Source organism: Bradysia coprophila, unplaced genomic scaffold (assembly GCF_014529535.1).
Source record: "Bradysia coprophila strain Holo2 unplaced genomic scaffold, BU_Bcop_v1 contig_138, whole genome shotgun sequence".
Lineage (NCBI taxonomy): Eukaryota > Metazoa > Arthropoda > Insecta > Diptera > Sciaridae > Bradysia > Bradysia coprophila.
The window spans coordinates 1148231-1176063 of NW_023503409.1; the positions used below are offsets into that span (position 1 = coordinate 1148231).

The following is a 27833-nucleotide window of genomic DNA, read 5'->3' on the forward strand; positions in this document are numbered from 1 at the left end:
TATTTTCGATTAATGGTAAGACCATCCGTTTGGTACAAAATTTTATACTAGAAACGGTCTGCGTATTATCATTGAGTATTTTTCGTTTACACAGCCCTTTTTCAGGTAACCGAGTATTAGTCATGTATGATGAAGTCATCAAAAATATTAACAAAAATACTTCTTACCTTCCAAAGAAAGGAAGTAAGAAAGAAAGAAAAATAGGGGAATCAATTACTCATACTCAATTTAGAACTGGACTATGTTATGTGTACAAATAAATAAGAAACTGACGCACACCACCAAACAAATGGTGGCAAAGGTCATAACTTGAACAAGACGATTTTTGAAAGAATTTCTGTGCAAATTGAGATAACCAGAAATTGTAATCTTTTGTTAGTATAACGTTACAAATTTAGCACTAATCAATGAATGGTTGGTTGACTTTACTTTGAAGAATTTATTATTTGATTCATCTTTGAGGGTGTTGCAGATTGTTTAGAGCTTGTAGTTGTCTTTTTCGAACGAACTCTACAGTAAATTCTTAAATAAAGTTCATAGAGGGGCCGATATTCGTAAATTTCGTTGACACAGGATTTTTCAAGAAGAAAATCAGCTGAGGCACTTCAGTAGGTCCTGATCATTTCCTTAATTGTGTTTGCTGGATTTTCAAGGATTTCCATAGATTTTTCAGATTTTTTTAAGATTTTCTATTTTTCAAAAATTTTGGATTTTGTTTTTGGTTGACACTATCAGACTCTTTGATGTCAAACAACTGGTTTCCTTGGCAATTAAATATATCTGCGTTGTCAACTTATCTAACAGATATGTTAAATGTACCTACTCAAACTAGGTTTTTCGAAGGATCATTCGTACTTATACGTTTCACAAATTGTTTTTTTTTTTAACGAATTAAAAATGAAAGAAAACGGATGTCATTTGATTACGGAATGTAATACCGTCTTTTTGTATTTTAATAAAGCTAAATTAGATTCCTTTATAAGGTTGAGCTAATTTTAAAGATTTTTTTTTTAGTTTTTTCTTTCGTTAACATTAAGCGTTGTGAAAATTTTAATTCCTCGTTTGTAAAGTTTCAATAATATTTCAATTTGATTTTTCATTTCTTTTTTTACAAAAACATTTCTGGCAGATTGTCATTAGTGTCTACCATTTTAGGTTTAATTTTTAATTGAATTTTTTTTTTTTTTTATTTTATACTGCTACAAATTTAATTTCGTTCCAGTCTACATTTTTTTGTATTCGATTTTATTCACTTTTAAGTATTTTTTTTTGAATGTGAGAGTATAAAAATATTCATTTTTTTGTGTGTGAATTTCGATTATTCAATTAGAGTTTTGTTATTGCTTTTGGGTGAGTGAAAAATGCAAGTTGACAATAAAGTAAAATCAACGGTTTTCATATAAATAAGAATCGGCACATCATCAATGAAGTACCAAGACGAAAAATAAATTTGACATTTTTTGGGAAGGAAGAACCAGTTGCTCGTAGATCTAAGCTAAAAAATATATCAAAAGTTTCAAATTACAGACATTATTGATTCTTCGCAGCAGTTTTAACATTATTTGATTGGGCATGCGCATGGTGTAGAACTAATTTCATCGTAGCAAGTTAAGAATGGTCGACAAGCGACAAATCGCATCAAATTTAGCAGCAATATAATTCCTACGCATATTTTTTACAAGTTCATTTATTACATACCCTAACTTTATCCCGCATTTTCCAGACTTATATCGCAATGATTAACCTTTCAGAAACGGTAAGCGTATCACGATGTATCATCAAATCTGCTACTTCATTTGTTTGAAGTCTTGCAAAGTAGTTTGCTTCACTTGTTCTATCATTTTGCTTCGTTATATAAGACAACACTGACCGAAGCTCATCGTTTACTTTGGTCGTTGATGACTAGCCCTTTCTAGAATATTAAGGTGCAGTTTTCGCTTGAATTTTCGCACCAAAACATTTCTGTACAGTGTACACTAAATGTAACACGAGTTTTTCATACGAGTGATCTAACATCAATTTTATCAACAAGCGGGTATTTGGTTCTAAAAATGCAAATGAAATCATCGATCGCTAATTCAATTGATGCTAACTGAAGACTTACTCTATAGAGGCACTACAGTTCCAAAAAGTTGTTAAAAAGAAAATTGACGAAAATGTCTTAAAAAAAAAACTGTTCAGCTAACGTTGAGACGGTTGTGAGCACACTATGCTATTATCTTCCTTTTACATATAAAAATTCACTTCGCACAGAATGTTCGTTTAGATTTAACTAATTTCAATTTTGTCTCGGAAGATTAATTGACATTCTACTACGCTACTAAAAACAAACGAATGCGACGAAACATTCTGAAAAACTTAAATTCATTTATCGTCAGGTATGCGCTTTCAAATACATAGAGTATGAGTAGGACAATTAATTTTTAAGCCAAAGCGAAATATTAAGATAGTACAAGACGTGTGTACATGGTTTCCATGTATCTCTTACACAAATCTGTATACGGGACTTCGAAGTTTTCCAAAATGTCTGACATTTACAAAGCTATCGGTTTGACTATATAAGCAAGTTGAGAATGAATTGAAACGTCCAATATTTAGTCTGCTTTCGAGTTATTTTTATTTCTTTAATTCTCACAAATGCTTCTGACCCGAATTATACATTAAAGTGATAAGACTTGAAACCATTAAATATTTTCGTTTATGGAAAGGGATGACTAATTTTTCATGTGATGCGCTACAGGCGATTTGAATTAAGAAAAGCGACGATTCAATACTTTCAGAGTAGAAATGTTTATTAGAAATTAATTGAATTGAATTGCACACAGCAGTGATGTTCATTTACTTATTTGAATATTGTAATTGTTGAATAGAAGTCAGTGTTCGGATAGAAAATTAGCTTGAAACAAAAGATGCAAAAAATTTCAGAAGAAAATATTCAGTCAAATGATTGATACTTAGAGGGTAAAAAGAACGCAGGTAATTACTGAAAAAATAAGTATTCAAAAGACGGTTATTGCTGTTACGATCATTTAGTGTTTAGTGTATGTACACTTTTGTTGGCTTGCCCTTGTCAATCACTATATTTTACAGCAATCTAAAACGTCATCAACAGCAACAACAATAACCTTGCATTTTGTTTGATGATTCCACGCTAGTTTCTCTAAAAATTATTCTAAACGTATAACTTCTGTTCATTAATTAAGTAGTGATTGGTTCGGTAGAATTCAAGTCTTTACATTGTATGTGTGTATAATATATGAATTCGATTGCATGTCCGAGTTTCTTCTATTGGTGTAGCACAGCGAAAATCGTATGAATTTCATATAAAAAAAATGTTTGTTAAAAAAACACTGAGCTATAATCTTACAATATTTTTCCTAATTGCTATGTCTACATCTAATTTTGTGTTTTTTTTTTCCTTTTTTTTAATTTCCAATTTTTGTTAAATCTATCGATTAAATTCACAGTCTTTAAATAAACAGCACCCCCAGTTAACAAAAAAACTGAAAAAAAAGGAATCAACGAAAAGTGACTTCTCTTTTTATACCTTTTACAAACCGGCAAGCTCATCGCTACATTATAATCATTATTGTATCGTCTTAGTGTTCGATACAAAATCTATTACTTCATTAGAATAAATACATCTTGCTGTTGTAAAAGAACACTAACCAAATCTTGTCGAGCTTAATTCTATCTCTGATGACAGATGAATTAGCCATCTGCACCGCTTAGGTGTATATTTGCAACAAAATTAAAATGCTGAGTATGGTACAAATGAAGCAGATGAGAACTGGTAGGATGACAACGAATCGAATGGACCTGAAAAATTAAGTGTCATCTTAATCAACGTAATAAAACAACGGTGAATCGAATCGAATTTTGTCTTCAATGATGCCACTTAGGTTTTGTTTTTTGGAAATTCTAATGGAAGGTCAAATCGGAGAACTGGAAGCCCAACGTCAAATCATAATGTAAATTGCGACATTGAGTCAATCTCTTCGATGACATTTTCCTATCAATAATATCACTTGTCACTTGGCACGAAGAAGTCGAGGCTTGCCGAGACTGATAGTGACAAGTGTGTACTCTATTTTATCACATAAGCGAAAACGAGTCAACAACATAAAACTGAAGTGTAATTTTTGAATTATTCTTCTAGTTAAGTAATTTTGATATCCGAACACCGCGCGTATGTGATAAAAGATTATTACACTCAGGTAAGTTTGAAAACCGACACAAAGGTCAGTAGACCACAAAACAGAAAATGTGTCGGTTTTCAAAATTCCGTGAGTGTATGGCATTCAAAACAAAAATGCTTCGAAATCCAACATTTTGATGACTAAAGCCTTGCCAATTTGTATAAATCAACTGTGTTTTCACACGCAGTAATATAAAATGGAATTATTAAGCGACTTCTTAGCTTCTTTTTCTTTCGTTGGAACAGGTTTACTTTCTATAAGTTTAAACGTCAGTTACTGGCACATCTAGAACCTGTTTAGAATTTAGAATGATCAAACTAAAACCAAAACAATGCGAAAAAACAATAACAAAAACAGGTGTCTGGAGATCATTAATATTCAAAGATGTTTGTCTATAACCAGTTATTAACAGAGTCGAAGTTTATTGTAGGGAAAACTATTTATGTGAATGAAACAGGTACAAAAATCTTTAAACTTGGGTTATACCCCTAATCTTTGGAGGCTCGTCATTAAAAGGTCGATACTTTATGCATTGAAGAAAAAAAAGAAGAAACATGAAGACAGTCGATGTACCTAAAAAAACGTTTTGATAAACAAATTCTTACCTCCAAACGTTCATTGAACGTCAAAGATTCATATTGTCTGGCTCTGGATGGTCCAACGGATTTATCAAATTCGGAATGCTATTCAATAGATGTGTGCTATCTGGCAACTGGTGAGTGTACAGTGCAGCCGCTGCCGCTTGCGTTGATATAATTTCATGCCGCCGAGATTTGCCTAACATCCAAGAAAACACTTTTTCCAAACATTTTTTGTATTAATTTGAAATCAACTAACAAACAGTGAGTGGCATGCAAAGATGAAGTAAAATAAAATGTGGTTATGAATGTGAGCACTAAGGAAAATCATATTCAAACGAAAAAAAAGCTACTTAAATTTCCTACCTCCACAGAAACATAAACAACCGTCGTCAACGCCGGAGCCACGTTTTCTTTTCATATTTTTCTCTTTGTTGATTTCGGCCATACATCGCTGATAGTAATCGAAATCTTTTAAATACCAAACCGGTGGCCATCGGTGTTCGCGTAAATATTCCTGATTCTCGGGATGCAACGCTCTCAGACTCTTTGGTGATATTTGACAAATTGTATTGTAATTTACGCATAGATACGACATTGCCCATTCAGCCAATTGATGTGCATTATGTAGCTATAAAGAACGAGTAGTTGAGTGTATTGATTTCAACAGCCGCAATCAGAATTTGAAACACGTACCTTAACTGGTTCTAGGAGCTTCAGACAATGCTCTACCGCTTCACTAGTCTCCGACTGTGACATCTTGGATAAGTCCTCGATTACCCGACATTCAACTAAATTCAACAGTCGCGGTAAACACAAACGATTCGCCAGCTCTAATAAATTTAAACACTTGTCGGCTGATATTTGAGGTATTTCGTCGGTATACATGTAGCACAAAAATTTGTGAAATGTGTATTGCGTTACGCCGGGAAATATGATCTGGAAATTTGTTCACATTAGAAGTTCGATCAAATTGTAATGACCCAAACGTTTTTTACTCACAACATTTGAATGAGCCTCTCGAAAGTCGCCATTTAACATAGCTCGCATAACATCGCAACGAGCGATCAACATTGCACGATGTGACTTTATGTGACCGTCGTCCAATTCGAAGGTAACGTCACTAAATAGGCCGGAATTTACGCAATATTTTTCTAGATTTTTTTTCATGCACTGGAATGAGCAACAGAAATCAATAGAAGTTCAGTAAGTTTAAATGCAGGCTGCTGACTGAATTGAATTTTGAATGATAGATTTTCATACTCACCGGAGAGTAATGTTGAATCGAGTCATCAGCCGTAAAGTTTGAATTTTGCAATGAGGACGGAAGCATTGTTAACTCTGGCAATCCCAGCAGTTCAGCAGCTTGACGAATTTCCTAAAAATAAGCAAAGAATTGATGAAGAATTTTTGTTGTTGTGACGGCATTATGTCGTGACGAAGAATTTGAAAAAAGTTGGATTCTCCACTGGAGAAACGTGTAAATTACTTTTGCACAAACAATTAATTGCTGTCTAGGCTAGCTAGTGTTGGGTATAAAATTTTGTTTTCTTTGTTTGTTATAGAAACTATTTACCAGTAAGAGTCCTAATGAAGCGGTCTGCGAAAAACAGTGACATTAAAAACAAAGAAATTTTTTCTGTAAATTTCTGCAATTGAAATGCAATAAAATCCGAAGACGTTTTGTGTTTAGATTTACAATTTTCTTGAATAACATTAATAATGGAAATGAAATGACATATTTTCGTTGGCTTGCGATTGGCACGAAGCGCAAAAACGGATCTAATTAATTGATGAAAATGAATGAGCTATCAACCGACTTCCTAACAACACAACGTTCCACAATACCTGTAAGTTTAAGCAATCTTTGTCGATGCTTCCAGTGTAAATGTATTTCAGACACTGGTTTAATGCTTGCGGTGTTATCAGTTTGCTGATTGTGATTATTGTTTGGGTCTCATTGATGCCAGACTTTTTATGCCGATGTGAGTCCACCTATTTGAGGATTTGGTCAAATCGATTCGGTCCACAAAATTTCTCCAAACGGTTCTCACCTGGATAATTCGGATACTTTGGAAAACCGGGTGGTGTAGATCTCGAAATAAATCACATTGCTTCTTCGGCTCAATCGTTGGAAGTGCTTGATAGCTTGATCTTCTCTTCAGTTGATCCCACATTCTGTGAACACAAGTAGTTGGTATTTTAATAGCTGGTCGGCTTTTAGTGAATGTGAACATTTAACAAATATTAGAATAATGATAAACTGCCGGGTCGGGCTGCTAGGAATTTCGCGCCACGTCATTCACAATAATTGACAAAATGACACATTTTGTATAAGGAAAATGTCACCTTATAGAAAGGTCAATGACCCGGGTTCATGCATTTCTTTTACACCAATAAACCTGGTCAGACCTTTCTTTTGAATATTCTCATAGCTCTCTAGTTCTCTAGTCATAGCTACTTATTAGTAATCATTGAAATGTCCAACCAGAAAATAGTTGAAGGCAACGAACTATAAATACGACTTTTCTGAATCGTCTGACACCGGAGAAGAGCTAATGTCGACACAAACACCCGCTAACCAACAAAGGAAATAAACAAATTTACACATTCATGTCAATGAATCGTAGGTTTAAATTCGTAATGTTTGGCAAGAGAATTACTTAAATAGAAATCAATTCAATACAAATTAGCAACGAACGAAAGCAATGTATTAGTCGGAAGTTGGTTGCCTTATCTATTATTGAGGAATTTTAATGTTTACAATTGTCGACATTCACCATACAAATAAACCGACGACATTTTCCGAATTTTATTCTACTCAACGGAATGGGAGTTCACAACTAACTCACCTTAACGGCATTTTTCCTTGTTCATTTCGAATCAAGTATTCGGTGTCTTCGTTGAAATCAGTCGTGGAATTGTCACCGAACGTCGAACTAACCATACTTGACTCGCTACTACTTCTTGCGCCCATATCCGACAGGTCGAGAGTGAGTAGCCTGTAAAATGTTGACGATCCGGATGCTAACATAAATCGATGCACTTGGAAACGAATTGATCCAACGATTAGAACTAAATCTGTGTAACTCTGTGAATTCAACATGAACCGCATATCTACAGTGTGCGTTCCGGAAATGATGGTTACTTCTGGAGGTAGTGGCTTGGGAGGTCTAAAGGGTTCCTGCAAATCAGAACGTTTAGCGTAAATATTAAAAATGGTATCCATCCAAATCCAATAAAACATTTAGAGCTCACTTGAAGTAGGGGTCTCTGAACTCGTTTCAAATTGGTCATCCAAAATCGGGTCTGACGACGCGAGATTAGTGCAGCCCGTATCGCATTCTCAAACACCTCATTCACTCCATAGTAAGTGAAGACACTCGTCTCATAATAGCCAATACCGAGTTCTTTGGCAACTGCTCTGGCTTCGTCCGGCATCACCAAATCACATTTCTTCGCCGCTCTAAAGCAAAGGTAAACGAGGTTTAGCGAACCTAGACATTTCAATGAGAATAACGTTAAAGCACCTAACGAATTTGCTTCTGTCTCCAAAATACGATAAGTAAGTCTCATCTCTGTACATGTACCTCAAGTCGTTTTTACAACCAACTAAAATTACCGGAACATCTGGGCAAAACTTTCGAATTTCCGGATACCACATCGCACGACAATTTCGTAGCGATACCGGATTGGCAATCGAAAAGCACAAAAGCACCACATCGGAACGTCCGTACGCGAATCGTCTATCTTTATCATGGTCACCGAAGGTATCCCAGAGTCGTAGTGAAACGTTCACATTATCAACGATCTCCCATGATCTTTCAAGTACCTGAAAAAGATGACCCTGCTGACCTCCACACACAATTTACACATCAATTTAATTCTTACATCTTTGTATATGCGATATTGATCGATGGCCCATACAGTCGGAACATGTGTTGCCAGTAATTGATCGAAAGATTGTACGTGTTTGTTGCAAGCTCTGTTTTTTACATGAAAAAAGAATTATTGAGTTTGAGGCAATAATTTTCCGAATAATCATTACTACCTTGCACATATTAATCGGGTTTTTCCAACAGCTGTATCACCAACAAGAACACATTTTACCAATTCCTGGTGTGGCTGTTCGTTGTCCATTCTGCCATTACCGTTTTATATCTGCAAACAAAACGGAATAACATAAAACCAAAAACTCTTGCTACAATGATACAACGTAATATTTGTGGACGATTGACATTTAAAGCTTTAAATGTCGATTCTAATAATCAAAATAATTTTCACACGAGTCATTAAGTTATCGAACGTCTCTAAAATGGTATTTCGTTTAATACAGTAGTGAGGGGATGTATGTAGTGACAAAAAAAAAAATGAAAAAATATGTTTAATGCCAGGGAAAATGGAAGGTTATTTGAAACGACCTGTCTGGGTCATCTTTTCATTGTTGTACCCAACCCACCGTGAAAAATTTCAATATACAATGGCGTCGTCATCGACATATAGAAATGAATATCAAACGGTCTCAGGTGTACTCAATCCCATTTGCACAATTTTCATTTCGTCTGAAGAAGTCCATCAATTTCGCTATAATCTGTTCCACGTAAAAATTATTCGCGTCTCAAAAAATCTGACATCAATTCAATTTGTAGCGCATTCATATCACATAAAATTTATTTTAAATCCATTTCACTATTGACAAAATGCAGAGATGATATACTACAGACGCGATTCGTATTTGGCTATTAAAAATAACCTCAAACTACAATAATTTCATGAGGCAGGATAATGTCTGATAAAATAGGAAAATTTCTGCGTTGATAATAATTAAACAATAATTAAAGAAATCAATGGAAAATTGTGTTAGTTGATGTAATATTGAAGTTACATTCAAACATGTCTTTTGAAATTATAACGCTTGTATGCTGTCTCAAGAATATTGTTTGCTTGCGGAAGATAAGAAATTAGAACACGAGCACGAGGAATTATAATATGAAGATTGCAGAGAGGAAAAATTGGATAAGTCGACCTGACCTTAAATACTTATACAAAAAGTATGGCAGTAATTTGGGTTACCCTACTGAGAAGATAAAAAGCTGTTTGCTAATTCACAATGCTGTTTAACTGATCATATTGATTATTTTCATTAAAAAATTTCTTGTGGTAATCGCAAGAGAGCCCCTATTATATCAGTCGGCTTTAAATGATAAGAAAACTCTTTGCAGACCTTTTATGGTTAGATGACCTCTAGCTTACAATATTTATCAATTGTCCCATAAATTTCGGTTGATTCTCAAAATTTGTCTATTCTTGTCTAAAGCGCGATAAACTCACTGAAAATCATAAAAATCATCAAACAAAATAAAGTCACAATTGTTTTGCTATGTAACCAAGCACGTAACTATTTAATTAACAAAAGTGAAGTGTACTATATACACACCAGTGATTCCGTGCCCCGGGGTACTTTTCCAAATGCAAAATCATTTTTATCGAATTTCGTCTGTCACTTTGCAATTTCGATATTAGAATTTCGGTACTATCGAAAAGTGATTGGATAACTTATGATGCCTGAATATTAGACGGTTGTAGTCATGCCACACTAAATAAATTGAATTTTGATAGATTAATGATGAAGTTGTTACTTGGTAATACATAGACTCGCTGGTGGAAAACACTTGTGAGCACGCGAGAAATGCTTGTAGGAAATTTGGGTGTACTCAAAAATGGTAATATGAAACTTTACCAGGTCGTAATTTTGAAAGGGCATTATCCAATCTTTCACAAAATTAACCATTTTTGCTAAGTTCAAAGTTCTTTATATCTTCAAATAGTCGGAGTTAGTTGCTAAAAGTCTCCACACTACATTAGCGTAATAAAACCGGATAAATGAGGACATGGAATGTGCGAAAATTTTGCGATGTCAATAAACTGCAATCTCAGACAAATCATCGTAAAACGTTTTTTTAGCAGTAGTAGTGAGACCGTGTATCGAGTATAGCCAGTAAAAAAATTCAGTTATCGGAATCAGTGTACCACTAAAATACACATACAGAAGATGACAGAAAAAAGTCGGCAAATTATTAGCGGTGCGGGGTGGTATAATTCAATCGATTAAATTGACGTAGTTGCGTAGTTCTATTAATGTGGTTGAGTGTACTGTGTAGTGTATTATGTGAAACAAATAATTGTAGACGGCACAAAAATAGCCAAAACCAAACGTGAAAGATTTTAATGTTTATAATTTTGGTGGATTTTGGTGGTGTGCTTTTAAAAGGAAGGAAGCAACTTTTGCATGTAAAGTTTTTCAATAATTCTATAAATTTCGTGATTTGAAGTGTTCGCTCCACATCAGGAAATATTCATTGGTATTTGGTGGTGAATTAACATAATTTAAGTTCGACGCTCTCAGAAAAACTCGGTATATAAACGAAAAGTTTAATTCGCACGATTGGGACTTTTTAACACGTTATCACAAATTATTTAAATGAAAATGAATGGTCTCTTTTTGATTTTCTCCATTTTCCGGTTGACAAATAAAAAACTTTGTTTTTCTGGATGTTTCGTTTGTCGTCAGGAAAATTTGAGGAAAACCAAAAACCCTCATTCGATGTTTCCACTGTCAAGGAATACGGAACCTATTGTTAAATGATAATTATGGGCATATAATGAATGGCTTTTACCAAAATCTTCGTGAAATCAAATCACTTACGTTCAGGGTCTAATATTGAGTTATATTTCCCTAATTTTCCCCCAAACATTTTGTATAATTCTCAATATTAGGTCCTGTTTATGTTCCTGAAATTTCTTGAATTAGTAGTAAAAGGTCCTGTTTTTTCTCAAATTGCACTTTTCTGACAAATTTTGTTAAAAATGAAATATACTTTAAGCTAAACAAAAACATCTTCATTGTTTTGCGTTTTATTTTTATATTCGTTATCAATTCCCAAACAAGCTCGTGACACAAAATTTAATTCAGCCATAAATTAATTTTATTTTTTATATTGTTTTCACATGTGACAAGATTTAAAAAAAATACAATTTAAACAATATACGGTACGATTAGTCGTGACCAGACGCAAATATATTAAATGTCTGTTTGTAAATGTATTTCCTTATACGGCAACTAAATCTTCAACATTACTATACCAGTCTTAAAGCTTAAACAGGAAAATCATCGACAATTAAACAAAAATTAATAGATGCAACGAATGACAAATAGCTGGTTCTGAAACATTTATATGATTTTCTGTATCTTACAAGGAAAATGTTAAATGCACACGCGAAATATCCCCAACACATTACTGCTTTCCTTAAAAAAATTCATAAGCCATCTAATCCATTAGCAGCAACGAAACAAAATGACGTGAAGCAAAGTTTTGATCTGGGTTCATGTGAAATTTGTTCTTATTTTTGAAAGTAAATCAAAATTGTTCTCCTATTATGTATTAGCATTTGATCTCTACAAAAGTTTAATATGTGGCATTAACCTGCGGTTATAATTAGACTTTGAAAATTAATTTTCGTTGTTACGCACAACCACTAAATTGAAAGCAAGTGTACACTCACAGTCATCATAAGCTCTTTTTTTAATTGATCAATTTGTGTCATTTAAAGTAACGTTTGAAAGAAAATATTAGTAAATACGGCGGAGTGTCATTGTATATGTAAATGAATATTCAACATTGTCTTACCGATAATAAATAACATGACTGTAAACAAACATCGAATAGCTACACAAGCGGAGTCGTTTTGCAAAACTATTTTCTACCGAAAAAATTGGAAAATTTCTCTTTTTCAGCCAACATTACTGCTTTATCAGCAATTTTTCAAATTCTTTCCAATTAATTACAAAACTGTGACGATATTTTACTTGATAGTTCAATATATTTATGTGTACTATCATTGCGTAAGTATAACTACTGATGGAGAGGTAAGACTTACGTATCAATTCGGCTAACGGCTTTCGCAATTGTATATACTATGCATAGCGCTTATTTATTTCAAACGATAGGTAAATATAAGACAAACATCTCATCGCAATGTGTTCAACGCAATTAACACAAATTAAACGCGTCAATCAAATTAATATTTTTAGAATTTATATTGTCTATTAGTGGAAAAATCCGTATTGAGGTGAATTTATTCGAAATGTCTTAAGTCTATTTTATGTTACATTGTAACTAATTAAATTCTTTACAGACAAACTATTGAATTGACAATTACGATTCATGAGAATTGCGACTGTCGATTAAATTTACAAAACCAAAGATTTAAATAATAGATTGGTTTGTGACCGTTTAACCAACTGCCACAAGTAATACCTATACACCTACACCTATAGCGAAAAAAAAAATTGATCTTCAATAAATCCCCAATTCAATTTTTAAGTTTACACAAAATTTCCGAATCAGGGCCAAATGCAAATGCATCATGCCATAAAGCATCATAAAGTCATTGTAATCAAACCAACAAAGCGTGAACGTTAAGATGAAGTCAGTTCAGTTTTTTTGGAAACAAAAATCGAGTGAATAGGAGTATTTTCCGGGAAAATCTTCTCCGTGCTTACTGTGTGTTTTGTTGACGATCTCGGTTCGTATCGGAAATTTCACATGTAGTACGCAATAGTCTCAATGAAACGAGGCTGTTTACCGTACAACAAAACACCACCAGTTCATAAATTAACACATGAAACTAGTTAATGTAACGTGATCGAAAAGGAGTGATAACTCAATTTGAAATTTTCAGGCCCTTTGGCTAAAAACGTAAACGATAAAGGCAAAAGAAACTTTACTTTTCTGCGCATATTGTAAAATGAATGGACCAAAACTGCAAACTAAAAAACATGCGAAAACTAGTTATTTGTTGCATTTACATTATCATTCTCGAGACAATGACGAACTTAATTCTAGCAGAGAATATTGACTACTTATACGAAATGTTCTCTATTATTTCCAAACGGATTCCCGCTCATGTTGAGCATTTTGTAAGAAAAAAATAATTTCACAAACAGTATCCTCTGCTACAATTCTCGTTTTTTGTTTTGTTTATTGAATAAAATAAAACGGAAATTGAGACGGAAGCTAGGGTCAATACCTTCACTGATTATCTTAAACAAATATTTATGTCTCAAAGAGTGCACTAAAAGTAAGCACAAAATTCTGTTCGAATGATATGATTTCATCTAAACGGTATTGAGTACCTAGACAGGCAATAAAAATATTCGCACAAAAAACCTCGACAAAAACAATTATTTTAATCGTGTTTTTTATCGTTTCACTATGATGGTAATAAACACAAAGATAAAATTAAAAAAAAAAACTGCGTCTCTTGTAACTTATACGACGTACAATTTGTAAACACAGCGTACGAAAAATTACAAATTATACCACTAACCAGTTGATATTAATAAATGTCTTTACAACAAAGGAAACATACAAGATATTCTTGGGTGTGTAAAACACTTGATTGGTTGTCGTGGTTGCTGGTATAATCTGGATTTGATAAAATTCATAACACACAAAAAAATTGAAAAGACGAACATTGTTATAAATAAACTTTTAAAACAAATTATCAATTTATTGTGTTACCGTTTTTTTTTTATATGAAACCGAACGGAATCGAGCTTACAGTTTTGAATGCTTTTACTCTTTGGACGGAGACACGGGTGAACGAACGAACTGTAATGCAAGGTATAATTTGGTTGCACAGTGAATGAGAAAATGCAATACAAATAAAATCCGATCGAGAAATGTTCTGGTTATACTTTTTTTTCTGTTGAAACATTCTGTCCGATATAATGGGGAAAAAGATACAGCGCATATTCGCAAAAGAACCTATGTTATTTACTAACATCAAATAATTTTTTTTTACCACTTATTTCGGATAGATTTTCGTGTTTATCTATTCAATTTGTACATCCCAAATCGTATAGCCAGCTCGTCGATGTTAAATTGGTTAACAATTAAATTTAGTGAACTAACTTAGAATTCGTGTCGTCTGAAAAAATATCAGCATTTTGAGCACATTTAACACTTTTTTTTGTGGTATGTCGGCAATTTTTCACATTGGTTCTTATATGGATCACAGAATTCGTGAAAATTACTGCTAAAATGATGTATCAATAAAAGTTTTTTTTCGTCTTTTTTCGTTGATAAATAAAAGATCCATTCAAATGTAAACATAAATTCATTAATACATAAGATGACACACGTGATATTTGTCTCAAAATTTAAATAGCAAAATAATCGAACTGAAACAACTTTTTTTGTAAATCGATTTTCTGTCCAACTATCTAAAAATAGACCGACAGAACAGACTACATTATTCAGTTTTACTCTTATTTTAAGTCAAAAACCGCTATGTAATCACCACTTACAATATGTGTTTTATATCAATGACACTGCTGTGAACTTGTTTTAATTGAACAACACTGGATTAATTATTGGCAACGACATTATCTCCAAGAAATTTTCTTATTTAAAAACTCGCAATTTCCGTATGACTGCAACGGAATTTCATACATTTATGAGGAGAGATAAGACGTTAGCTGTCACACTAGCGCAACTCATTTTCTTCAGGGTTGGGTAGAACATCTGTGAAGGTGTGAGCGGTATTTAAACAGGATGAGGTGCAGAAAGAGCGGTATTTTCAAAAGAAAATCTCTTAAGAATACCTAACGAAATTACTGAGAATAGATTATCCTGGAGAAAATCACAAATGTGAACGATTACTTAGCATTCCTTCTACAAGATACAAAGTCTAGAGAAAAAAAACTTTGTTCACAGAACGAACAAGTTATCAAGACAGTCAACCAAAAGCTTGGCGAAGGCGATTTCAGTGGCGCCATGAGAGTTTTATGTTCCAAAGAAATGATAGCAGAGATAAACGATGAAACGCTGTCAAAATTACAATCAAAACATCCATTGGATACATTGCCAGTCATAGACAAACATACACCCGAAGAAATTTTGCCAATAACTTCAAGTGAAACAATCTCGAAGAGCATTTCCAGTTTCCCGATAAGCTCATCAGGTGGTATTGATGGTCTGAGACCTCGCCACATTAAAGATTTAACGTCATTCACTTGTGGCGATGCAGCTGAGAAACTGAGAAAATCAATAGCCAAACTGTCTGACTTGGTGAAGAACGGAAAAATAGATCAGAATGTTGTTCGAATAGTCTACAGTGGACGATTAGTCGCTTTCATAAAAGACAATGGCGATATAAGACCGATTGCGGTTGGAACTTTTTGGCGTAGACTGGCCGGAAAAGTAGAATGCGGTGACATTATTGATCAGCTTTCTGAAAAAATAAAACCATTCCAACTTGGTTTCGGTGCTAAAGGAGGTGCAGAAGCAATAATACACGCTGTCCGATCATTTATTTCCAATTCATACGATGAACCAATGATACTCCTGAAATACGATTTCTCAAACGCCTTCAATGAACTTAAACGACAATACCTACTGGACGAAACGAAGAACATTTGTCCGAGCCTATATCCGATGATGAGACAAGCTTACGGCAGCTTCACTAACTTATACTTCAACCATCAAGTAATTTTATCCAGAAGAGGGGTCCATCAAGGAGATCCATTAGGTCCAGCGGGTTTTTGTATCGGAATATCAAAGCTAGTCCACTCATTGTCATCCCGTTTAAATGCATGGTATCTCGATGATGGAACAACTGGAGACAACTTTAAAAATACCATGGAAGATGTAAAACGTATCAAAGACTTCCGAGAGGTTTCAGGACTGACACTTAATCCATCGAAGTGCGAAGTACATTTCATAAACGCAACCAAAGAACAGAAAGATGCCATGTACGCTGCTATATCGGAAGAATTACCCGGCATTCGTCTGATGGAAGAAGTTGATCTTCTCGGATCGCCAATACATAATTCATTAATTCCAAATTTCATTAAACAGAAAAAAGACATTGTACAATCGATGTGCGAAAGACTGAAACTCCTAGATGTCCACCCCGCATTGTGCCTGTTCCGATATTGCATGTCATCGCCGAAATTCATCTATCTGTTACGAACTTGTCCAACTTTCATGTTTCAAAATCTTCTGGAAGAAGTTGATGAACTTTTTCGACAAACATTGGAAAATACTTGCAACATTAAAATGACCCCGAAAGTTTGGAGACAAACAACGTTACCTTATTCGTTGGCTGGAATTGGCATAAGAAAACTTGAAGATTTGGCGATTCCCACATATCTTTCTTCAATTTTTCAATCAAAAAATTTATCAAATGTTTTATTAGGTCAACTGAATTTGGACATTGTTGACACCGAAATCAAAAAATTGATCGATGATCTGCCGTCCAGCCTGGTACCAGACACAGAAGCAAAACGTGAAAACCAAACAAATTGGGATTACCCGAATATGAAATTAATTTTCGAAACATTGTTGAGCAATGCTGACCAAACAGATAGAGCGCGCTTACTTGCATCATCCAAAAACGAATCGTGAAAGTGGTTGCAAGTGATACCGTCGTCTGAGTTGGGCCTACTTTTGAACAACAATACAGCTCGAATTGCGATTGCCATACGTTTGGGAGGGAAAGTATGCGAAAAACACACTTGCCGATGTGGAAAAACTGTCGAAGAAAACGGCCACCACGGTTTATCATGCATTAGGAGCGCTGGCAGAATTCCGAGACATGTAGGATTCAATAAAATAACCTTGAATGCCTTATCTAAAATCGATTTCCCGAGCATGCTAGAACCGCCTGGAATAAGCAGATCGGACGGAAAGCGCGTTGACGGTGTAACCATCACTCCATGGGAACGAGGAAAATCTTTGATTTGGGATGCTACAGTTAGCGACACCGTTGCTCCATCATACCTGGCCCAATCAGCGAAAATCGCTGGCTCTGTCGCAGATCAATCAGAACGTCATAAACATAATCACTACATGGCATTGAAACGTGACTACATATTCACTCCTATCGCTTTCGAAACGTTCGGGCCAATGGGAGAGGACACTAAGAAATTCATAAATAAAATCGGAAAACTGTTGCAACAAAAAACTGGAGAAAAGCGCTCGACAAATTTCTTGATACAACAATATTCAATAGAAATTCAGAGAGGAAACTGTGCATCAATTTTGAAAACGTTTGAAAATGACGATGCTAATGCCGTTTCAAACATATTTGATTTGTTATAAATCTAAAAACTAATTAGAATAATTTCTTTATAAAAAATTTACTATTTATAGATTGTGGAAATTGTTATCGTCACTACCGCAAATATCAGCGGACTTTACTTAAATAGTCGTGGAATACCTCCAAATAAATTTCTAAAAATCTAGAATTAAGTTTTGGACTTTTAGAAATTTATTTGGAGGCATTCCTCGACTATTTAAGTAAAGTCCAGGGTGCCGAAAGTAGGCAAGCCGCAATTAAGGTAACTTATCTGGGTCCGTGCTATCAAAAAATGATCTTGGTTCGCTTATGGGAATTTACATGCAAAAAATTTGATAGCACGAAGTTTGATTAGATGTATCTAGTTTCGTGCTATGACTTTTGTATGGTAGCACGAAGTAAGATTCATACAAAAGCACGAACCGCGATCAGCATAGCACGAAGCTGCATCACCAATAAAATATAAGTTGCTCTTAATTATTAAATCTTTTTCATGAAATTATTGATTTAATCGTTAATTAATTAAACATACTTCAAGTTGACACTCAGTCTAAGCCAATTCCAACAACACTTTCCACGTTATCAATGCTCAAACTCAAAATGTTGTGAAATAGCACGATAAATTACCTTAATTTCAATGTGTCAAGCACTAGAACATAATTTTCAAGATGCAACTCTAAAATGCAATGAAAGTATACTCTATAGGTATGGTCTAATGTCAAAATTTGTATGGAGCGGAGAAAATAGCGATTTCATACAAAGAAACTCACCTCTCAATGATTTTCATTGAAAGGTGAGTTTGTATGAAATCGCTATTTACTCCGGTTTGCATGGACCATTGTTTACTGCAACCTGTCGACGAATTTTATCGCTCATTTTGATAGCGATTGCCACTCATTTCTTTGCTAATTTCTTGGCAATGTTAAAAGTAACATTGGTGACCATAATAAAATAGATAAAATGACTAGTTATTTTGCCATAAGTCGGCTCAATGTTGCCGACTCTTAGTTCAAACGTCGAAGTTGACAGTGGTGTACTTCAAAAAATAATTTATTGAACTTCAGTGCGTTGACTCACACATTCAACATAACGACAGCGAGAAGGAAACATTCAAAACTAACCAATTACATATTTTAATCGTGTTAGCATTGATTTCAGAACGAAATTGGCTTCTGCATCAAAATAATTAAACCTTGCGATTAAATCACGAAAAAGAATTGTTCAAATGAATAAAAACAGGTATAACTACTGACCATTTGCGTGATTTCATTTTTCTTACTGAATTCGTTACAGAGACGATTCAAATATTTCTTCGAAAACCTCAGCTGGGTCTTCAGTTGGTGGCGTGAAGCATGTTGCAACCAAAAGCGAGAACGCATTACACGAGAACAACACTGACCGGTCTGTAATTGGAGACGCAAACTTTTTAAAGGGAAGACGTATTGCTGATCCTGTATACATGATCAGAGAAATCCAAAAACTTGATGCGCACTCCAAGCCCTCTGGTCGATGTGATTTTAATAACATGAAGTGCTATAAGGAAATACGACGAGGATTGGCCAGCCATTTTTTCTTTAAGTGCGATGTATGTGGCTATGAAAAAGCTGTACCATCAAATCCACCTGGTAAGCAGAACATAAATACGGCAGCTGTTGCCGCAACCAACAAGATCGGAATTGGATTTCAGGAAGCTGAAACACTTTTCTCTCATCTTGAAGTTCCGTACCTCAGTGCTTCTGAATACGCTAAACAACAAGAAAAATTGAAACGAAAAGAAAACGGGAAGTGACAGTTTCTTCGAATTTGAAATTATATTTTTTGGTCACGTGGTTCCTATGCTTTGTAAATCCCTGGTCAACAAATAAAATATAATTTCTTTAATTGTTGAAACTATTCAGGCTTTTTACTAGACCGGCGGCTTTTGTTTCACTCGAAAATGTAGAGAATATAATTTAAGAGCTGTATAAATACGGTTAGGAGGACATAGTTTCTTATATTTTTACAATCGAACTGTCTGCTTACACTACGATTGATTGAAAAGTGAAAGTATGAAAAACGTTAAATGTAACCATTCTTCCTTATATGCAATATTTATAAGATGAATAATTCTCAACCAATGTCTGAATCATTTTCAATGGCTGTTTTCATGCCTTGGGCAAAAAATTACGAACTTTTTCTCGTAATTTAGGCCCTCACCATGAAGAGTTGTGTACGCATCTGTTGCGACGGAATACTTCAGGCACTTTCGTTTGTCGCCCTCTCTTCGTCCACAACAGATACGTAAAAAACTTTTTCATGCTTCGGGCCGAAAATGAGGGCAATTTTTCGCATTTTCTCGGGTTTCCGGCCCTCTGCATGAAAACTTACATGTGCACCTGTTTGGGACGGTTGATTTAAGGCACTTTCGCTTGTAAGCCTCACTTCGTTCGGCCTGCAATCCGCGAAATTGCCTAAAATCAATCGTCCAAAACAGGTACACAAATGACTATTTTTTTCAAAACAAATATCTGTTCATCATTTCTATTAATTTCTGAGTGGAACACAACGTAGTCTTTCAAGTACAAATTTTTAGTTTGAGATCTAATTTATCATAGTTTCGTCTTAGTTCAAGTTAAAATTACTTTTTATTTCAGTGTCGTCTCACATCGTTCAATGTCCTGTTTTGGTTTCAATATTAATTTAATTTAGTTTAGGACTCTTATTAATTTCGTCTGTGGAAAAATCGAAAAAAAAAATAAAATTTCAAATTGAGCAACCTGATACTCGTCATAATATTGTCCATACTTTCCATACGTTTGTCCATACATAGATTCTGGCATGTCGTGTGAAATATAAATCGTAGTATCCGCTGAGATTTGTATTCTGTATATAGATTGTAGTGACATTATGTAGCGTCCATTAGTTCTTTACGATTTGAGAGGACAAAACGGTTTTTGTCCGATCCTGATTGAGTCTGACTTTGTCCATAAAGCATACGTTCCTGTGGTGTACGACGCGGTACTGACATTTTCTCTGGAACAGGCTTTAACGACTCCTCGTATCACTAGCAATCAAGGCATAAGTAAATCTCTGTTGGATGTCTGAAACACGCCACACGTCTTGTCAGTCACTCCGTTTTAAGTTGGTATTCAAGAAGATGGATGACGTAAAGGTCATGTGTTTTTTCCACGAAAGAGTAAAGTTAACCAGGTAGGAGAGCTGATTTGACTAGGGACCTGAATAATCTAGTAGCCCTATAATTTTTACGAATAAAATTTTTCAATTTATGTCAGTGTTCATTTGAGTTCATTTTCATACAGTGTATTACGTCACTTATTTAACGTTTCGAAATTGAACCGCTACTGCCTGGTTTATTTTACTCTGCCGTGGTTTTTAGCCCCGTACGAAGTACGAAGGGGCTTATAGGATTACGATGCCGTGTGTAATTGATGGAATTCGAAGCAGACGGTAAGGGCAAAGTGTTTGCCTATGTTCATAGATGACGAATCCGCAATAAAAATTTGGGCCGTCTGTCCGTCTGTCCGTCTGTCCGTCTGTCCATCTGTCCGTCTGTCCGTCTGTCCGTCTGTCCGTCTGTCCGTCTGTCCGTCTGTCCGTCTGTCCGTCTGTCCGTCTGTCCGTCACGTCGATATCTTGAGTAAATCAAATCCGATTTCAAAAATTTTTTTTTTCCCTGAAAGATAGTCAAAATAGTGAGGCTAAGTTCGAAGATGGGCATATTCGGGTCGGCCCTTCGTGAGTTAGGGCCACCTAAGTGATTTAAGGTCTTTTGGTGATATTTATGGCAAAATAAACGATGGAAATGTAAATGACACGGCAAATGATAGGTATTGTCAATACCAATCCAGGAAAAAGTTTTTTAAAATCGGGTGAGTGGACCGTGAGTTAGGGCCTTAGAAGTGAAAAGCTACTAGGGTCCTATGTGTATTTTACATTGAACTCGAGTAAATTTCATTCGTTTTTCGTAATTTTTGTGTCATTTGGAAGGTAATCAAAGGCCGAATAGAATGTTGTTGAAAAAAAAAAAAAATTGGGTGCTCGGACTAAGGCCGCTACTAGGGCCCTATGCGTATTTTACATATAACTCGAGCAAATTTCATCAGTTTTTCGTAAATTTTGTTTCATTTGGAAGGTAATCAAAGGCCGAATAGAATGTAGTTGAAAAAAAATAAATTTGGGTCCTCGGACTAAGGCCGCTACTAGGGCCCTATGTGTATTTTACATAGAACTCGAGCAAATTTCATCCGTTTTCCGTATTTTTTGTTTCATTTGGAGGGTAATCAAAGGCCGAATAGAATGTAGTTGAAAAAAAAATAAATTTGAGTCCTCGGACTAAGGCTGGTAGTAGGGCCCTATGTGTATTTTACATACAACTCGCGTAAATTTCATCCGTTTGTCGTAATTTTTGTTTAATTTAGAAGGTAATCGAAGGCCGAATAGAATGTAGTTGAAAAAAAAAATAAATTTGGGTCCTCGGACTAAGGCCGGTACTAGGGCCCTATGTGTATTTATACTCAATAAATTAAAATTTTAGGGCTATTTGAAATTTTTGTTTCATTTGAAAGGAACGTCGTACGGGGCTTCGTAATTGCGCTATGCGCAATTTCTAAGATGTACACATTCCATAATAATTTTACTTTAACTACATTAACCGGCGCAATAGGCTTACGGTCAAAGTAGGGTGACAGACGCACTAGGGTCACGTACGCAATAGATATACGGGTTTGTACGGGGCTCAGTCGCAGCAAACGCTCCGACTGTTCTGATGGCTCGTTTCACTTGCTTTTAAAAAGGACCGTGTTTTTGGTGTGTAACCTTCAATTTAATTTGTGGTGCTTTTCTGAAAAATCATAACACAATATGTAGGTACATACGTTTCCAGTTCTCATATTATGTTATGGTACTAGTTCTACTCGTGACAAGCTCATATAAGTGTACCATATACTACCTTACGAAGGGAGCTACGGAGTAACTGATGAGTGATGATGGACATTCCTACAATGTCCTCAGCCCACTGTAGTATTCTGAGGCCGCGATCTATTATTATCACTTTAACGTGAACAGTATTGCGAGAAAGGGAAGAGCAATAGAAAGCTCTGTTAAGCTACGTGTTTTAACAACACGATTGTCTATTGTGAGAGAAGTGGTGTTATTCTGAATGACGTGAAACGTTTGTATGTACCCGGATCATGTTCCGTATCCATATTAAGTAGTTGGATGTAAGTCTGAGGACTTATAAACTGACATTATGTTCAATAAAATTCATTGATCAAAATTATCACAGAGCGAGAGCATATTAATAAATTATCCATAAGTCAAATCTAAACAACAATATTGGTTGTCTGTTTTCTTGCATATATTATAATAGAAAACAATTCAATAACAAAAACACCAGAAATACATCATCATTTCCACAATATGACGCTTACTACTGAATAAATTGTCGATTCATAACAACTTTAACATAAAACAATGAATACTTTACTCGATCGGTGAAAGAAATCGATTTACTGTTAGAGATACAATGGCTGCATCGTATATTAACGAGTCGTCAAAGAAAGCACGCTCAATTGCTGACAAAGCGGAGAGACATAAACATAATCATTATATGAAATTAAAGCAAAATTATTTATTCACCCCGCTTGCTTTTGAAACTTTAGGTTGCATGGGTCCTGAGACGAAGAAATTTGTAGAAAAATTGGGATCATTAATGAAAAAGGCAACTGGTGAGGCTAAATCAAAGGACTATCTTTTGCAACGAATTTCAATCGCTATACAACGTGGAAACGCCGCCTGCATTTTGGGCACATTAGCGAAAAATAGAATAGATGATTTTTATTTATTGTAAATTTAATATATTTTTTTGGAAAAGATCGCTTTTTTACAGGCTGCGTCATTATTGTGAGCAGTCTTTTTTTGCGCATTTAAAAAAATTATTCATATTATATCATGTACAGATTACAGATTAAAAAAATAAGATTTACAGTCGATTTATGAACGTAACGCCAGATACGAAACGTAAAAAAATGTGAAATCCTTGATAAACCATGTTAGATTTTGTCGGTAATTTATCGTAAAACTATAAATAAAATGACATCAACAGTCAGTTATCTTTGCAGCTATAACAATTACTAGTCAATCCCATTCACCCCTAAGGTGTCTTCAGAAAGTATGTATATACATACATAGTAAGTACCTACATTGACTCAATATAAATGGTCAATTGGTACGTTGTCAGCGCGTGTAATTTTGAACATTATCACAACTTTGAACACAATTTGCCTCATTTTCTTTTGAATATGTGGGTGCGTCAAGGAGGCAAAAAGTGTCCAACGTTGCACGCGATTATGATACCTTACGATTCTGTGCGATAATTTGTTTATATTGGACGTGAACTATATACAACGCCTGGGATACAATATCTTACCAGTCCAAGCCAAACAAATTGTCCTACAGTTGTATGGAATTACTTTAACTTACCTTCACGGAGCCAAAGCTTTACCTCACGTTTTTGAATAAAATACCTTTCTTGGCAATGGGGTAAATGATGGAAATGGTACAGGAAGTACTATTTCCATCATTTACTCCATTCATAAGTAATGTACTTGCTTAACTTCTTGCTTTTATCACTTTCATCACATCCAATTCGAATATGAATTAATTACGAAATGATGAAAATGTGGAGTTCTGTGTTTGTGCTCGGTTAGTTGGTCGAATCGGATGTAAAACATTCTTTCACCTAAACCTCTCTTCAAGTTTTTTTTTTTCTTATATAACTTAATGGACCAGCGCAACAGTGTAGCATCCATCTAATGAATAATTTATAATGAATACGGAACTGGTAACACCATAAAAAATTGCATACCTATGCGTATAGAGATAGGTCTATTTCAAGTGCGACAGGGGGACGTATTTTAAATAAATAAAGAAACAGTCGATCTTAATTTGAAACGAGCTTGGAACGCCATAAGCAGCAATATTAATCGTTCTAACTCCAAATTGACGTAACATTTTGATTTGGAATTTACTAACCTACCGTTCGAATTTCATATTCATATTCATATTCAAGGCGCTCCAATTTAATATTCGTCCTTATTTCTAAAGTCTTTGGTGAATAAGACTGAAAATCACTTGTCGTTCCAAATCAAAATAATTTACTCTCCAATAATGGTCAAGAGCCGTAGCAAGTATACACATATAGCCTTTGAATCTTACTTCGTCGTGTCAAGGTTCTTTGTTTCTTGGCACATAGAATTTTTTTCGATCCAACTAATTTCGTACTTTGTGCACGTTCCCCACAACTATCAACAAAATTTTTTGAGAATTGATTAAAGCTATAGACCATTTTTCAGTTGCTTTGATAACAACGCAAGCTTCGATAGACAAAGTGGAGTGATTTACTTTCAAATCAAGAGGCAAAATGTTTTTCCAGATATTCCTTACATTTACGACTTGCATATTATTTTATTGTATTTCCTATAAAAAACGAAATGCTCGTCTACCACCAGGTGATTTTTCTAATTTGAATTGGCCACTCAATATTCAATTCATACGATATCATAGGTCCCGTTCGATGGCCAATTTTGGGAAGTCTTATCCAATTACATCAAGCTGATTCGGAATACGTGCATATAGCTCTGGCGAAACTGGCAAAGCAATATGGAGATATTATGAGTTTTGGATTTGGCATGCAGACTGCTGGTAAATTTGAAATGTTTTCTCAGCTTGTTAATGACTTAAATTCAGCCATTCACAAGTGGGAACTCGATATTAGGCTACTGGAAAAATAATGTTTTTCAATTTAGTGGTTATCTCATCTTTTGAAACAATGAAAAATGTTTTTCAACGAGCAGACACCAATTCACATCGCTTTGAGTTTTCCTATGTTTTCGATAGAAATTACGGAAAGAATCTTGGTAAGAATAAAATGATTTTGTATGCATCGTTTTCTGATCATAATTCGGTTAGGAATACTTTGGTCTCATGGAGATACTTGGGTAAACGTTAGAACGCTTACAAAAAAAGTTCTGAAGGAATTTGGTTATGGCAAATCTAGAATAATGGACGTCTCACTGGTTGATTCGGCGAGTCAGCTAATCGACGGCATCAAAATCGAATTGCTAGATGCTATTGAGGGTATATTCATCGTTGAATCACACAAATTTTCAATTCATGTAGTGAATGTGCTGTGGAATTTGATTGGTGGCTACAAATTCAATCCGAACGATGAACTTATAAAAAGGAATATGGAATGTGCACATAAAATCATCGATGTTCTCAGTCACCGAAATCCGTACAATGTGCTTCCGTTCCTAAAAAGTTGGTTTCCGAACTACGTTCACCATCCGGAACACTTGAAACTTCATAAAGAAATCCACGATTTCACAAAAGTGATTGCGTAAATGGAATAATTTGATCTAATTTTCATTACATTGCTATTTAGATGCTTATTAATGATGCGAAAGAAAAGCGGAGCCAACGGCTACAGTCAGAACCAACATCTTTTATTGAAGTTTTTATGGACAAAATTGAAGACCATCGTGGAGATGCAAAAACGATTTTTACAAGTAATTGCTACGAAACTTTTACAGAAAGCTCTATCATATGTTATCTTCAGAGTTTAGAATGATATGGGACATTTCATAAATGACGTCAAATGAGATGGAGAGTGTAGAGTGTCACGTTATTAGTCTGGATAGTATCGAGAAAACACGAAAACCGCTGGACGTCATTTATGGATGACCCTTCTGTAAATGTGATCAGAAAATTAACAGATTCGATAATAACTGATATGAAGCTGCCTGTGAAGGAATAATTACACAACTTTATTGATTTAGCAAATGTACATAAAAACTAAATTGATGTGAACTTGGCTCTTTTTGTTAACTGTGTAATCCTTGACCAACATTTCTGAGAACACTGTACCGATTTCATATTAAACAGATGAACAATTGGAAATAATTCTGGAAGATTTATTTCTTGCTGGTCTGGAAACAACAGGAACGTTTCTGGCATGGGCTGTATTATTTCTGGTACAAAATCCGGATGTGCAACGACAACTTCGTCATGATATTCTCGCGAAAAATATGAAACGAACCGAAGACTTACAGTCGCTTGAGTTAAAAAAGTAAGAAAAATTAGTAAGTTGGCATTGAATTAGGCGATGGCCAAATTCAATGATAAGTTGTGTTTCTTCCTAGAAAGGTTACTAACAAATATCAAATGTTTTAGATTACCATATTTGAAAGCGACGGTGCTCGAAACTCTCCGTGTGGGAAATGTTATTCCTCTACCCCTTCCGAGATTTAACACACAAGATATTGAGATAAGGGAATACACAATTCCTAAGGTTAGTCAGTGTCGCCTTATTCTTACGTCTTTTTATTTAATTTCTTTTTATCTGGGCAGGGCTCAATTCTATTCTACAATTTGTACGCTATGTACAACGATGAAAAATATTGGACCGATCCCGGAATTTTCAGACCAGATCGGTTTTTACAGGAAAATGGAGACATTGACATACCTAAATCCGAACGAATATTGAATTCCGTAATGGGCACTGGTGATGTACACCGATGTACATTCGAATTTAATAATTTCATTATTCCACTTCCACAGGACCTAGAATTTGTTTCGGAGAGTCTCTAGCGATTGATTCGCTTTTCGTTTTCTTGGGAGCACTAATTATCAATTTTAAATTTGAAGCCATACCTGGTCGGGAGCCATCAAAGGAAAATCCAGATTCTGTGTTCTGCATAGGTCCTCGCAAGTATTGCATGAAGATTACACCTGAACTGTAACTAATGAATAAAATGTGTTTGGAATTAGATTTTAAAATTATTCCACGACACCGCTCGAAAATGTATATAATCAGTTTTGTAAAAAATAAATAAAAGAAGAACAATTGATA

General features: G+C 34.9%; 3 protein-coding genes across 8 annotated transcripts; 2 read left to right on the forward strand and 1 right to left on the reverse strand.

The window, feature by feature from the left end:
- Positions 1 to 912: 912 nt before the first annotated feature.
- On the reverse strand, positions 913 to 15306 carry LOC119073254 (rho-related BTB domain-containing protein 2). 6 transcript variants are annotated; one of them, XM_037178621.1, is made up of 16 exons: positions 15150 to 15306; positions 14645 to 14770; positions 8829 to 8938; positions 8669 to 8762; positions 8308 to 8609; positions 8036 to 8243; positions 7630 to 7961; positions 6832 to 6955; positions 6626 to 6772; positions 6354 to 6377; positions 6045 to 6155; positions 5780 to 5950; positions 5474 to 5716; positions 5144 to 5408; positions 4805 to 4994; positions 913 to 3819 (listed from the first exon to the last, which is right to left on the reverse strand). In XM_037178621.1, exons 3-15 carry the CDS (start codon positions 8915 to 8917, stop codon positions 4825 to 4827), a joined length of 2280 nt encoding a protein of 759 aa, XP_037034516.1. In that variant the 5' UTR covers positions 8918 to 8938; positions 14645 to 14770; positions 15150 to 15306; the 3' UTR covers positions 913 to 3819; positions 4805 to 4824. The 6 variants fall into 6 exon arrangements, with proteins under 6 accessions (XP_037034516.1, XP_037034519.1, XP_037034514.1 ...); XM_037178624.1 differs by lacking the exon at positions 14645 to 14770 and having other exon boundaries at positions 4805 to 4976; XM_037178619.1 differs by lacking the exon at positions 14645 to 14770.
- Positions 15307 to 18970: 3664 nt separating this feature from the next.
- LOC119073288 lies at positions 18971 to 19775 on the forward strand. Its single transcript, XM_037178674.1, has 2 exons — positions 18971 to 19162; positions 19217 to 19775. The coding sequence occupies exons 1-2, from the start codon at positions 19149 to 19151 to the stop codon at positions 19710 to 19712; spliced, it is 510 nt and encodes a 169-aa protein (XP_037034569.1). The 5' UTR covers positions 18971 to 19148; the 3' UTR covers positions 19713 to 19775.
- Positions 19776 to 25225: 5450 nt separating this feature from the next.
- Positions 25226 to 27819, forward strand: LOC119073268 (farnesoate epoxidase-like). Its single transcript, XM_037178648.1, has 9 exons — positions 25226 to 25431; positions 25487 to 25624; positions 25729 to 25839; positions 25892 to 26313; positions 26367 to 26490; positions 26867 to 27050; positions 27155 to 27272; positions 27332 to 27485; positions 27542 to 27819. Exons 1-9 carry the CDS (start codon positions 25344 to 25346, stop codon positions 27721 to 27723), a joined length of 1521 nt encoding a protein of 506 aa, XP_037034543.1. The 5' UTR covers positions 25226 to 25343; the 3' UTR covers positions 27724 to 27819.
- Positions 27820 to 27833: the final 14 nt, after the last annotated feature.